Source organism: Sinocyclocheilus anshuiensis, unplaced genomic scaffold (assembly GCF_001515605.1).
Source record: "Sinocyclocheilus anshuiensis isolate Anshui unplaced genomic scaffold, SAMN03320099.WGS_v1.1 scaffold145, whole genome shotgun sequence".
NCBI lineage: Eukaryota > Metazoa > Chordata > Actinopteri > Cypriniformes > Cyprinidae > Sinocyclocheilus > Sinocyclocheilus anshuiensis.
Genome location: NW_015537973.1, coordinates 513,587 through 527,903, shown reverse-complemented (window position 1 = coordinate 527,903; position 14,317 = coordinate 513,587). Strand labels below are relative to the sequence as shown.

General features: G+C 38.6%; 1 protein-coding gene across 1 annotated transcript in view; it reads right to left on the bottom strand.

Moving 5' to 3' along the window:
• Positions 1–13,909, bottom strand: part of LOC107671391 (protein FAM193A-like) — an 18,204-nt gene extending 4,295 nt beyond the window's left edge. Inside the window, exons 1-20 of the mRNA XM_016464307.1 lie at positions 13,895–13,909; positions 13,343–13,411; positions 12,808–13,047; positions 10,358–10,527; positions 10,043–10,210; positions 8,995–9,226; positions 8,641–8,765; positions 8,410–8,557; positions 8,230–8,304; positions 8,039–8,116; positions 7,729–7,847; positions 7,281–7,523; positions 5,730–5,862; positions 5,453–5,596; positions 4,126–4,392; positions 3,577–3,790; positions 1,914–2,138; positions 1,528–1,810; positions 1,159–1,345; positions 66–296 (exon numbers count right to left, since the gene is read on the bottom strand). Of these exons, the coding sequence (XP_016319793.1) occupies positions 66–296; positions 1,159–1,345; positions 1,528–1,810; positions 1,914–2,138; positions 3,577–3,790; positions 4,126–4,392; positions 5,453–5,596; positions 5,730–5,862; positions 7,281–7,523; positions 7,729–7,847; positions 8,039–8,116; positions 8,230–8,304; positions 8,410–8,557; positions 8,641–8,765; positions 8,995–9,226; positions 10,043–10,210; positions 10,358–10,527; positions 12,808–13,047; positions 13,343–13,411; positions 13,895–13,909 (3,366 nt within the window). The remainder of the gene's footprint in view (positions 1–65; positions 297–1,158; positions 1,346–1,527; positions 1,811–1,913; positions 2,139–3,576; positions 3,791–4,125; positions 4,393–5,452; positions 5,597–5,729; positions 5,863–7,280; positions 7,524–7,728; positions 7,848–8,038; positions 8,117–8,229; positions 8,305–8,409; positions 8,558–8,640; positions 8,766–8,994; positions 9,227–10,042; positions 10,211–10,357; positions 10,528–12,807; positions 13,048–13,342; positions 13,412–13,894) is intronic.
• Between the last annotated feature and the right edge of the window lie 408 nt (positions 13,910–14,317).

Sequence of the window (14,317 nt, the reverse complement as noted above, 5' to 3'; positions counted from 1 at the left end):
ATATAGTTTTATGATGATTAGATTTAGACAAAAGAGCATAATTCCTGATAACAAAATGAGTTTACCTTCTTCTGTTTGTGACGGGCACGTTTGGCTGCTTTGGAGCTACTGGCTGGTTTGTTGTCTGCGCTGTTGATGAACTGTAACAGGTCCTCTACCTTGCGATGATCCTTCACCCCATCCCGCTCCAGCAGCAAATCTTCTTTTTTAGGCTGTTCCTCCTTCCGTTTGGTCAGCCTGAGTCGCAACTTCTCCCGCATCTCTGCATAGTTCCTACTGGTGGGTGCGGCAGGGGGCTACACAGCGCAAACAACATAAGCCTGATTAGCTTATTTATTCATGACACCTTCAAACATAAACGGTTAACATGAACTGCTTCCACAAATATTTCTTTAATGGTTTGATTTACATAAGCAGTGGAGCATGCAAAACTGATATGGTGCAGGAAATAAGCACATGCACTGATCCATCAATGACACTGTGGGAACAGCACACACTGATTGGAAGCTTTGATACCTCAAAATGCCTGACTATAATTGAAAGTGAGGGAAGAAAAGTGTCAGCTTGTAGAGATTTTACTATACCGGTAGATATACAGTTACATGGATTACATCTGTGGGCAAGACTGCTTTGTGTTAATGGTAAAGTGATAGGAAAAAGTATTTTCCATCATTACCAATTCTCACAAATAACAATAAGCCTGTCAGTAATGTTATTGATGATAACCAATAAATGTCAAGTCAATTTACTGCTTTACTATTTTCTCTAAATAAATACTAGTAAATAAATAAAACACTAAAAACCAAATTGTATAGTTTTAAAATGAAATTAAAAGATAATCAGCTGCCAACCAAAATGTTAATAACTTATGTCAGACAACATAATCAACTGAGATTGACCTTTTATTTAATTTAAAGTATATTATTGTTATTATTTAAAGTATGTGATTTCCCAAAAAATAGCCATGACCTCTTGATAATTTAATATACACAACATTTTTTGTATCTATCATATTGAGTTAAATTCCTTTTATGTGAGTCATATAATATATTTATTAACTTATACAAAGATGTAAAACTTTGGTCACACTGCCCTATCCTAAAACAGTAAGACTTTTAATTAAGCAGTTAGGTGAAAGCCAAGTGAGTGTTTCCGTACCCCTCCATGACCGAAGAATTCACAGTAGCAGCAGTCACAGTACTTTCCTTCTTTCTGATTGGTGGAGGTGGAGGTGGAGGAGCTGTGCTCCGAGCTGCTGTCCTCATCTTGGCTCTCCTCTCCTTCATATGGGTGGTGCTCGTAGCCTCCGTTCCCTTCACAGCGATGACCCTCACAGTCTGGATCACTGACAAAAACATCCTGACTTTGAGTAAATGGACTCAATTCCAGAACATATTCTGGTGATTTTATTATAAACTTTAAGCTTGACTTGGTATTGAACAGAGCAGCTTGTATATGTGTTTTAAATGCTGGCACAGCAAGAAGATCACATGGAGAACTTATAAATGATATAGATGGGGGACTGACCTGCATACGCTATTTGGACCACTGACTAAAACATCGACCAGGGCAGCTTGCTGCTCACCAGATGACAAGCACGGACCCTGATGGACATCCATGTAGCCTGGAGTCCGAGTTACAGTCTTTGGGAAGCACTGGGTGCCTATACTGGGTAGGTGTGTGTTGGGGAAAGAAGGATGTGAGGTTCCGTTGAGAGGGGGGAGAGACGTGAGACTAGTGGGACTATTCCTAGGAGCAACAGGAGTGGGATGTCTATGGTCCTCTTTACCTAAATTATGGAAAACTTCATCTAAAAACAAAGGAAAAAATGAGAAAAAATAAGCACAGGAAAGTGAAAATTCAAATCTAAACACTCAAAATGGGTCATTTAGAAATGTGGAAGTGATTATTACTCGACTGGACAGTGGTGGCGGTACTGGAGAAGGAGGAGGTGGCAGAGGAAGTGGCCATCACCACTTCACTCGCCTCCATGAAGGCATCTTGGTAGTTGAAGAGACACTTTTTCTTGGCGCCGTTCTTCTTCTCTTTGCCATCCGTGGCAGGGTGGGGATTGACATTGGGGTCAAAACTGGAGGAGAGAAGGGGCACGTCGGGAAGGGGAGGGCCCAGCATGTCACCTTTGATAAGGAGAAGAGTTTCGGGGTCAGAGAGATACTGAAAACAATAAAAGCCACAGGACACATTCTGTTTGGTCCTTTAGTGACCATTTAAAAGTGTATAAAATATGCATAATGTGTATAGAGCCGAACTGAACAAGTAGTTGTTTCTGCAGTGACGTCGCCTACTTTTGGACAGAGACGGCTCCGTCTGAGGTGTGGTGCTAGAAAATTGTGTTTTGACTCATTCACAAATTTTGATCTCTTTCCAACAGTTTCTCACCACCAGCCCTGCGGTCTCGGGGAAACCCATCAATTATGGTCCAGAGAGAGCACGAACAACAGCTTAATGAGTATAAACATAACACGCCTCTTCTGTGGATGGCATTTTGCTAATGATGGCCAGGTGACTAAACGTCTGTGGTTGTTAATATTACTTTGGTCAAAAACAGCTCAGCCAAACAGAATTTTGAATAAATTGAGAGGATGGACTCTGAATTTGAGACTACATACAATACAAACATAATGTTTTATTTAAGCTTATTTCTCAGTTATTTTAGTCAAGTATCTAAAGACAAATCCTGATCCTGTATGCACATTCTGCTTTTCCAAATGATTTGATCTGACACTTAATTTCCTTTAAAGCCACATGTAACTGGCCAAGTCCGAAGCCCTTATTTTAGCACACTGTATGACTGACAGGTGAGTAGGAAGTTCTTTGTGGTTGTCTGGGACACAGTAGTGCTTGAACTACAAATGTGATCTAGTCGAATGCCGCTTTCTAAAACACTGGAATAAATGTTCCAAACAGTGAATTGTTGCAAGAATGCCATAAAAGAACCATTGTTTTTTGGTTCCTCAAAGAACCTTTTAATTAATAGCTCTTAAAAGAACCATTTTTCCTTAGTGTAAAGAAAATTAAAACATTTTTAAGAACCTTTGTGCAGTGGAAGGGTTCAATGGATGTTAAAGATTCTTTCATAGATGCTAATTTTTAAAGTCGGCAACCAAAATTCCAGTCAGATGTACTTCCGACTGGATGTACAAATTTTCAGTTGGATGTACAACACAGTGGAGAAGAAAATTATCTATTGTGACGTGCATCCAAATGAAATAGCTTCCTGAGTGAGAAAAAAAAAATTGTAGGATGAGGCATGATTTTGTCCTTCAGAAATGGATTATATTGTTGTTGTTTGCTAATTGATCTCATGTGAGTGACGTGAAGGGAGGGATGATTATTGGCTACTCATTAAAGAAGAGATGTTGTTGGAGGGTGATGGGAAGTTAATGATTTTAAATTAAGGATTAAAAGGGCAATAAAAAAAAACACCTGAATAACTCTTAGAGGTTACACAACTCTCCACATTAAAACTTCAAGATGCATTTTACTCAAAATGGAAGTGCAGTTTTATCTGCTTTGAAGTGTTCAAAACATCTTTAAAATGATTGGGCAACTGACCAGGTAGGGGCTCCTGGAGCAGCACAGAGGGGTTCCAGTTCTTCATCATGTGCGTGTCCCAGAGGTTCTCTAGTTTGAGCGAGGGACATGGCAAAGAGCCGTTCCAGTCCCCTGCTGTGTTGAAGCAGCTCTGATAGACGTGCTCCGGCAGGGTGGGGTTGAACACTTGCTGCTTTCCGCCTGTGTGACTGGACGTAGGGGTGGGAGGGAGAGTCTAGAGAAGATGATGTGAAGAGAGTAGGGATCATTATATGAAAAATTCATTTAGAAATGTCATTTTAAAATTATTTACAATAAGGCTACTAAAAATCAAATGGGAAACTTATGGTGACATTGCAGCATTGCTTGATAAGCAACAGTCAATAATGTGGAAAGGGACATGGCCAGTAAGAAGTGAAATTTTGCACCTGTGCCATTTTTATGATTATGATTTTTGGTACAAGTCACCCCCCTTGTGGCTGGAAAAATAACAGTGAATTCACCCACACCACTTTCAAAAGGAAGGCTGGGAGTTTCCTGTGCATTTTTGTGCACGTGAGTGCTTCTAACCTTGCTGTGTGTGAGCGGAGGGGAGGAGTAGAGAGTGGGCAGCAGTGGTCTGGGCAGGTGGGAGAGGTTGTGTAAGGGTAGATGGCCGTGGATGTGGGGGTAGAGGTGGAGGGCGGGGTGGGCTGCCGTCTTCTCTGAGAAGAACTGGTGACCCCCTGCATGCAGCCTGCTGGTAGGCAGACAGGTGGAGTTCAGGCCGGAGGTGCTACCGTCCCCATTGCCCTGATTGCACACATGACACTCGCACGGATGTTGTACCTGATCCACCTAAAAAGGAACCAAATATTTATTTCGCTAGAGGCCATATTTGCTACTCAATTTTAACTTCATATTTATGTGTAACAGCTCATGTGGATTAAGCGTTGTTAGTTTTAAAAGGCTTAATTGCATTTTGACACCATTTTGTACCCTACCATAAAAATAAGCTACTTAAAAACAGCAATGTTGAATAGAGGTTGAATAATTATGATATGGGTGTATTCCAAAAAAATCCTACAACTCAAAAATATTACATTATATATTTACATTATCACCTTTAATATGCCACAAAACTGTTATAGATTCTGAAAAGCTTAAATGATTACAGTCTCTGGGGGTATCTATCTATCTATCTATCTATCTATCTATCTATCTAAACACCCACACACACACAATATTTTAATATAAATTTAAAATAAATTTAAAATAGAGTAGAATGTGTTTAATTGTTTAACTGTGTAAATAAATTTAAAATGTATATTAAAATATTATCTGTAAATATTTACTTTTTATTAACCAGATCGAGAGAATAACACTTAATACTAGCCTTTAGAAAGCAGAATGTAAAAACTGAAAAATGATTACACTGAACATAATTAATATTTTGAAAGCACACCTTAACTTTGCAACCCCTAAATATACATTCTATATTTTTTTCTTTGCAACCCCTTGGTGGTCTTAGATTGTAAAAGCCTGAACCCTTAAGTCATCTATTTGTTTTGTTAAATTGTGCTATTATTGTGATAGCTAATCTATACTGTAGCTGTTGTTCAATATATATTCTTAAGTTCTTTATATATATATATATATATATATAGTTTTAAATTCACTGTTTCTATTTTCTATTTTGACATATTTTAAAATGTAATTTATTTCTGTGATGGCAAAGCTAACTTTTCAGCAGTTATTCAGTCTTCAGTGTCACATAATTCTTCAGGAATCATTCTAATATGCTGATTTGGTGCTCATTAAACATTTTTATTTTTATCAATGTTAAAAACAGTATATATATATATATATATATATATATATATATAAAGTCCCAGTAACATCTTTTCTTCAGCTCTACCTGTGTATGAGGGTATGACGGAGGCGGGCAGTCATGTTTCCCTCTAGAGAGTAACTTCTTCTGGCCTGGAGATTCCCCAGTACTCTCCCTCTCCTCCTCATCACCTTCAGAGGAACTGCTACTGCTGCTGCTCCCCCGTGAAGACTAGGAGAATGAGAGAGGAGCGCTTATTACAAACTTACTTTTTAAATTCAAATGTCAAATTTTTCCAGTTGACAAATATTTATTGTATACTGTAGGCGGCAACAGCACTGTCAGATGATCAGCTGCCACCTACTTTATCTTTAAGGGTCAAGCTCTCTTCTCCTCCACTGAGCTGAGTGTGAATGCCATTAAGGCTGGCCACCACCGCGGAGTCTTCGTACCCACTCAGAGGGTAGATGGCCGACAATGGAGGCACTTCATCATCGCTGGGGCAGAGAAAGGAAAGTAAAAGAAACCTAATGACTCAGCCGTTGGAGTTGTGATGTAATAAAAACTGATGACACTGTATTATTGTAAAACAGAAACTGAGTGAGCTCAGCAGGCAAGTACATTATGAAGTCATGAATACAGTAATGACTATAATAATTGGAACTTTCCTGATCTGACCCTTATCTGATTTTACAATACTGTCCACAGGAGCCCTATTGCCAGTACTACACAATACAAAAAAAATTTCCAAGCCTACATTTCAGCATTATCCAAGTAAAAACCCTTGACAGCTCATAAAATGATTATAAAATGCAGCCATAAAGCAAGCAGAGAGGGAACAACAAACTTTTTGCCATACCTGCAAATGACTGCATTTATATACACTACAGCAGGGGTTTTCAACCTGTGGGGCGCGAGCAATAATGTTCTTTTTAGCAGCATCATATGACCCCTTTAATTGCTTGTTAGGGGGTTGTTGGATGTTGGGGGGGAGCGAGTGAAATTAGAAAAACTTGGGGGGGCGCATGTCCTAAAAGGTTGAAAACCCCTGCACTACAGTGCAAAGGTTTAGGGTTGGTAACATATTTTTCATATACATTAAAATTAACATATATTAAAATATAAATATTAATTAAAACTCTCAGATTTCATAACATTAATAGGCTATAATAAATGATGATTCACTGAAGGCGGCTTGCTGCCGAAATGTCCGATTGTTTATCGCTCTGTTGCAAAATGAAAATAAATTGAAAGTGATCAAGAAGATTGAGCAAGTGCGTATCCCTAACTTGAAAGTTATGCTATTGTTTGAGCTACGCACCCAAAACTAAAGTTGAGCGCGGTGATTTTTATTATTTTTTTCGTATAATAAATTATCACCATAACACTTTGGGTGTTTGTGTGTACTTATGTGTATATAAAGCCTTTTTTCCTTGAATGTGGTGAGAAAAAAATATTTCCTCATAGAACTGCATACAAAAACAAACAGTTTGAACAATGTAGTCTGACTCCCAAAAAGTGACTCTCATCAGCTGGTTCCTTTAATGAATCATTCAAAAAGACTTCAAATCAAGAGTTACCAGTTTAAATAAGTCCTTCACTGAATGAGCTCACCAAATCTGTCAGAGGAGTTACTAAATCCACATCTGACTCACTTACTAAACTTCAAGTTGGCATTACCGTCAGTGACGTGTACTTAAGGATCATGAAAATTTTGAGTATCATTACTGACTGATTGTTTATATAGCTGTGTGTAGTTAAAGATACACATTTGCAGAATCATTTATGTAATAAATGTTATTTTCATAAAAGAAAAAAATTGGTAGACATTTATAGGACCTTCATCGAAAATGAATGTTCAAGTAATCAGATTTATTTCATATTAAGGAGAAAGCACAAAACAGTTTTAACTCACAATGTGGTGGTGCCATCCTGTGTCAGGATGAGGCGTGGGTGCTGCTGGATGGTGATGGGGGAGCCTGGGGCCGAGCCGGACCCTGAGCTGCCCGATGACATGCTGGGGGGATGGACCTCTGATAGGTAGTCCCGAGGAGGCTCAGCCTGCAGGGGCAGCTTCAGATGCATATCCTCTGCCATAGGAGCATCCATGATGCCACAGGTCAGGATGTGAGACAGGCTGCAGTCATCACAGGTGCATCTGGAGGTAAATGCATTAACTCAATAAGTACACAGTACTACAAATATACAATGGTGTAGGGTAAGGATACTCAAAGGAAACTGAAAGGTTGGATTTTTTTGTATTTTCTAAAAGTGGCCCCCAAAATGCATCGCTTTAAAGGAAGACCTGCCAATTAAACTTATTACATATACACAGATTATTACTGAATGAAACTGATAAGCACCTCCGTCTGTAGTTGCAGTTGGGACAGTCGGGGATACTCAGTCTGGACGAAAGCATCTGTTTCACTGTGTCTGTGAACTTACTGTCACCACCCAGAGACTTTTTACTGTTCGGTAGGAACTGCAATCACACACACACACACACACACACACACAAACACACACACTCTCATGTTAATCAGGAATACAGTAAATATCATATTCAATTTAATAATAATTCCATTAGTTGTCAAGAAAGCACTGTATATGCAGGCTTTAATTTGGGTACACTTGCCTCAACAACTTTTTTTTTCTCAAAAAATTAAATATTACCTGCTCTTCAAAAAATATTTTCTGTTTGAAGATCTCTGCATCTTCTTTGAGCATCCGTTGCTTGGTTCTTAAAGACATCTTATTAAAAAAGGAGAAACTCATTTACCTCCACTCAATAAACTGCTTTGTAAAGGGCAAAATCATGTATGAAGATTAATAATGAATAATGAATGACTTGTGCTGCAACTTACATTTCTATTAATTAAAGACTTGTGTGGTTCTGTCCTTTGATTTGTGAGATTCTGACCTTCAACCTTGAAAAGCAACTGGAAACAGGCAAAACTGGTATCAGATGCGAGACCATGCAAGAAAGCCACCAATGAAATTAGTTCAGTAAGGCTACATTCACATTACCGGCCAACAAAATATACCTGCTCATCAACATAGTCATCAATCCTCTTCTCACACTCCAGCCATTCGAGAGCCACTGCACTCATCTCCTGATCGAGCTGGTGGTATCTCTCTAGCAGTGTACGGTACATATCCTCACTGTATGAATCATGGGATGTTGTGCCCTGCCTATTTATCAAAACAAAATATTGGCATCTATACATGCAGAGGAGTGCTATAAGAAGTTTTAACTGATTCAACAAAGACCATACCTGAGCTGGGCCACTAAGGCAGGTAGACTGTTGTGCAGGATGGGTTCAGAGAACACTAAGTTCTCAAAAAGGTGCTTATTGTGGAGCTCCCATGTCACTTGAAACTTCTGCAAATGTTCATTCTCCTGAAGAGGAAGAACATGGCTAGTGGTAGTCTATATTATGGTTGTGCTTAAACATTTTTATTATTCATTTCATTATTCATATTCACGCACACATGTGTTTGAAAGCAGGATCAACCAAGCACTCTGTGCTGCAGAAAGACTTGTATTGTTAAATTTTTTTAATTTATGTACCAAAGTACTTTTGACAACACTAGTATGTGTGTAATATGGTTGGGTTGCAACAACACACCAGGGTGAGCAGGAAGCTGCTGATGGTGCGGGCCGCCTGGCAGAGCGCATTGTACTCCTCTAGCAGCAGTGAGATGAACTGGTGGGCCTGTGGAGGCCCCTGAGATGCTGCACCGGGTGCCTTTGAGCCTGTGGACAGGTGCTTGAGTAGCCGCACTTTCATCTCTAAGACGTACTCCCTTGCCTGCTGTTCCAGACGCTGGTACAACTGGTAAGGGTCTTTCTCACAAAGCCTGAATAAAAAGAACATGAGGTGAGCCTTTGGGGAGAGAAATGAGAAATTCCAAACGTTGTCCAGTGGAATTATTAATGTGATAGATTATTACACAGGGTTAGCAGATCCACAAGACTGCAGTGCTTATTGTCATTTTCAATAAGAGCCTGCAATACAGCACTTAAAAAAAAAATGCTTATTGTCATTTTCAATAAGAGCCTGCAATACAGCACTTAAAAAAAAAAAAAAAACACTGGAAAATGTACAACCTGGTCTGTCAATGTGATGGATAATACTATTTGTAGCAAACCCCATTACTCATATAATATTTGTTATAAATCACTTCTACTACCGTTCAAAAGTTTGGAGTCAGTAAGATCTTTTAAATGTTCTAGAAGCAAGTCTCTAATTCTCACCAAGGCTGCCTTTATTTGATCAAACATACAGTAAAAACTGTAATATTGTGAAATATTACTTATATTTTAAATAAATCTTTTCTAGTTTATTATGTTCTAAAATATCATTTATTTCTGTGAAGGCAAAGCTGGATTTACAGCAGTCAATGCTCCAATCTTCAGCGTCACGTGAACCTTCAGAAATCACTCTAATTTAATAAACATGTCTCCTTTATTAGTGTTGCAAACAATTGTTGTTCTTATTGTGGAGACCGTGAAACATTTTTTCAGGATTACATTATTAATGTATTTCCTGCCACTTTCGATCAATTTATTGTTTCAATAAAAGTTTTTTTTTTTCTTAAAAAAAAAAAGATTTTGAACGGAAGTGTATTTAATTGAATGAAGACATGTCAAATGTGGTCAGAACCAATCAGCACCTGTCAACGAGTTCCTTCATGCTCTCTTTGTCCCGGTCAAGAGGCTGATCCTGATCATCGGCCAGCGGAGTCCCAGTCTGCCGGTAAACGCACCGGACCAGGTATCTGACCTCAGACCAGTGATTCTGCAGTTGTTGTGACTCCCGCTCTGACTCAGCCGTGATCTCCCTAACCAAAGACACCACAATCAAAGCATTGTAGATGAAGAAATAAACACTTAAGTTCGACATCAAACATAATTATAAGACACATGCAAGCTGATCCCACAACATATATTAAAAAAAAAAAGTTTATTGAGATTGATACAGGACTCACCTCCGCTCATAACAGGCCTCACAGCTACACATGGTGTCTGCAGTGAGGGGAGCGCTGAGATCTGGAGCCGGCAGCGTAGGAGCACCGACTGTCAGTCTCCCTCTGGCCCCCAAGGGCTCCTGGGACAAACCGCCATTACCCATTGGCATGTGCAATAAGAAGTCCTGATTCTGATGAAGAACGAGAAAATTATTACGTACCACCAATTCTTTTTTCAGGCTATTCCCAAAAACTCTCTGACCCACTGCTGCTACTTATTCTACACTTCAAATTTGGGTTGGATATGGTTGACGTGGGAAAATGAAAACTTTTTTTTTTTTTTTGATCAAATGACTTTTCCACCTTGAGTGATCTACAGCTACTCCCTACAGGTGCTTTTCAAAATTGCTTTTGGAAGAAAGAGCCCTGTAGTGACAAGAACATTATTAAATTATAAAACCAGTTTAGAGTATGTGTCAACCACATAGGACAACTTCTACTTAAACTTGAAAAGTAAATGTTATCAGATGAAATCACAAATGAGACTTCACAAGCAATGAAATATTTAAAAATGTCAAATTTCTGATTCTATCAAATAAAATAAATCAATCAAATGGTTAAAATTCCCCATGTATCTTTTAGAAGCTAATCCATGTGTTGATTTTACGTTCACATGTTTGGATTAGGAACAGAATTGCAGTTCCAAAAGTCAAAACAAGTCATATGAAACGAGGCAAGGCAAGCATCAACCAGTACATACTAAAACAGAGCTTTCCGAACTGTAGGCTGCAGTCCCCGGTGGGCCACAGAGGTATTGCGGGAGTGCCATAGCCAAAGCTAAATCAATCAAATAAAATGTATATAAAATGTATTTTCTCATGGTATCATTATGGGACATATCAAAACTTTTTTTATTATTATAACAAGGTGAGATACACTGCTTATTTCTAACTGCATTCAGTTGATTATTTAAAAGAAGATTTCAGCCAAAGTCCACAAACATCTGCCTATTCCAAAATGCACAGATGGATGCATATTTTCAATGCAATGTGGGGTGGAGTATGACAGTGCATCAACCTCATCAAGTGGACCTGACTGCATAACAAATAAATACATTTCTGTTCAGGTTGCACCTGTCCTCTGAATACCCTGACCTCTCTAACAAGGTAATAATGTGTCTCTGCTAATCCGATCTCCAATTTAAATTGACATCTATACAGCCAGACATCAAATCCTTCAGGGTTCATTCACACAGAATGTGTTTTTGCAGTCTGCTGCACTGCATGTAAAGATTAAGAATTAAATCTTTGACTATTGCATTCACATCTTTTGCAGTGTCTTGCACAGGAATTTTTAGAATACCCTGTAAGCAGTAGTTCAACTTTAGAGAGGGAAAAAAAATCCTTCACATCACTCTTCAATTTGAATGTACCTGTCGTAAGGTCATTTAAATGTTGTTCAACACAGGTATGGATTTAAATGCAATCAGTTTGTGATCTGAATGTCTATCTATGTAGCTTTTGTAACAGATTTTGATGTAACATAACGCAATATTTTGAATTTCGATGCAATTAAGTTGTAAAGAGAATATAGCTAATCATTTTACCTTCACAACAATATGGTTTGAATATTTTTATGGACGTGTGCATAATGCTGATGGAACCACTGTGAATAAATGATGTCATTTTGTGCAAAGACACAAATCGGGGGCCATGAAGCTTTTTGGAAAGCTCTGGATTTGGAAAGCTCTGCTCTAAAAACATACTTATCAAAAACATGTCAACAGGAAAACAACACATCTATCTGCCTGTGAAATCAATGTGCAGTTAAAATGAAACTACTAGAGATCTCCTTTCAAACCAATGTACCGTATTGGCCTGAATATAAGACGACCCCTTTTTACTCGCGATCTTTACAACACGCATTACATTACGTATTTCATTGCACACTCGTTTTATGCGTATTTGGCGCCACCTATTGTTGTGGGTGTATTATTGACATGTCAAAGTCTAGACGTCTTATATTCGGGTCAATACGGTAATAGGGATAATTGTTGTACCTATGTATAATTTGTTTATCTTGCCCTGGCAGTCATCTTAGACTATACTGACTCCAAATGGCTCTAAATTCATTTATATCACAAGCTCAAATGTCAAACAAAATGGGATTTACTAGTGTGATCTCAACATGGCAGTCCCCATGAGGCAACCTCATCCATGTAAAATAAAACAGCTTTTATTTGGCTAATGATATGACTGGAGACATGCAATTTGTTGCTTTAGGGATAATCCATTTTAAGGGAAAAATACTGAGAGCTCCAACAATTCCTTTAAACATTCAACACTCCTCTGACTCAGCTGAAAATAAACATGTTAATTACAGGAATCCAGACTCATTATTTGTCCACTTATGTTTTTTAAGACTTGAGGCAGAGGAAAAACATGCAAGTGTTGAAGGAAAACAAAACGTACCAACAGAGACTGGTCGAGAGGGGGCTGACGATCATCCTTCTCCACAGTGCGTTTGCAGTCGGAGCAGACGTACAGAGGCAACTGAAGGGCGCTGAAAGATTTGGGCGACTGGGCTGTGCCATTCAGACTGGATCCTCCCATGTCCTGGGAGACACAGTCCTTGCGCTCACTGCGACACAGCAGGCAACGGTCACCTGTGGTGTAGGGGGCCCTCTGGTTCACTCCAAATGTGAACGGGGTCTGAGTAAAAGACAGTGAAACAAATAAACTGTGAGAAAGCAGCTTTCACTTCAGCAAGAAACGTAAAATGCCCATATGGAACATTCTCAAATTGCACTAATGGCCATCCGCTACAGGAGATCAATGGATCAACACTCTAGAAGACACATAGTGCTTGAATACGCTTCAAAACAGTAACCTTAAACTTAAGGTGGAGCAGACTTTCAGGAAATCACAACTCACACACCACACAGAGGAAATGCAAATACGGCAGAGCACTGTAGAAGTGTTGCAAAGTGAGAGATTTGCCTGTTACCTGAAGAACTCCTGAGAAGTCAGCATTTACTGGCCCTTCTGAAAACTGTGGAGCGCCATTGACTGGGACCTTAAGAGAAAGATAGCCATAAATCAACTCTCCAAAGTCTCAAGGTTATAAACTTATTACAATAATGTAATTACATACACACTGTTGTTTACGACTTTAGCTCGACTGCCACCTAAATGCACTACTCACAAGGAAAAAATCTTTTGCAACACCATGCAGCAGAGTTAAATCAGTTCACTGGATAAAGGCTGACCCTGAATGAAAGTATTCCTTGCAAATGCACTTCATCTTTCCAGTGTCCTGTTAGCAGAGATTTTCAACTGATGGGTCACAACCCAAAATGGGCCTCTAATGATAGATAGTAATAAATTATAAGTTAAATAATAACGCAAAATCAAAACAAATGCTCTCTCTTTATCTTTTGTTGCTGATGTTAAAAGCAATGTGTCAAACTTTACAAGATTTTGGCACAAATTCCTCCGTCACTTGGTAGACAAATTACGCAGGTGCCAACATGCACAGGTAGCAACCAAAAATACAGACCAAAATTTGTTCCATGTGGTGAATTACTGTCATGAAACCATCAAAATAAGATAAATCAATAATGAACATCTAAGAGAAAAAAAATTGTTTGATTTAAAGGTCTTTCATTTTTACTTTTGCACAATAACAAGGAATAACAAGGTTTTCTTTATTTACAGTATTGAGTTGCTACTTGATCTTCATTCTAAAATCTGGGTCCTGAAGAAAAAAAACTAGGAAACCACCACAGTGTATTTCCTTTCCTGTGTTCCAGCTAGGGCTGTGCGATATGGAAAAAAAAAAAACTATCGCGATTTCTTTGATCAATTTTTCGATTTCGATTTTAATCACGATTTTGACACACACAGACATGCTTTACAGTCATTAATGCATTCAGTGTGAATTTGAAACATATTTCCAAAAGAAAACCAATTAGAGCTTTAT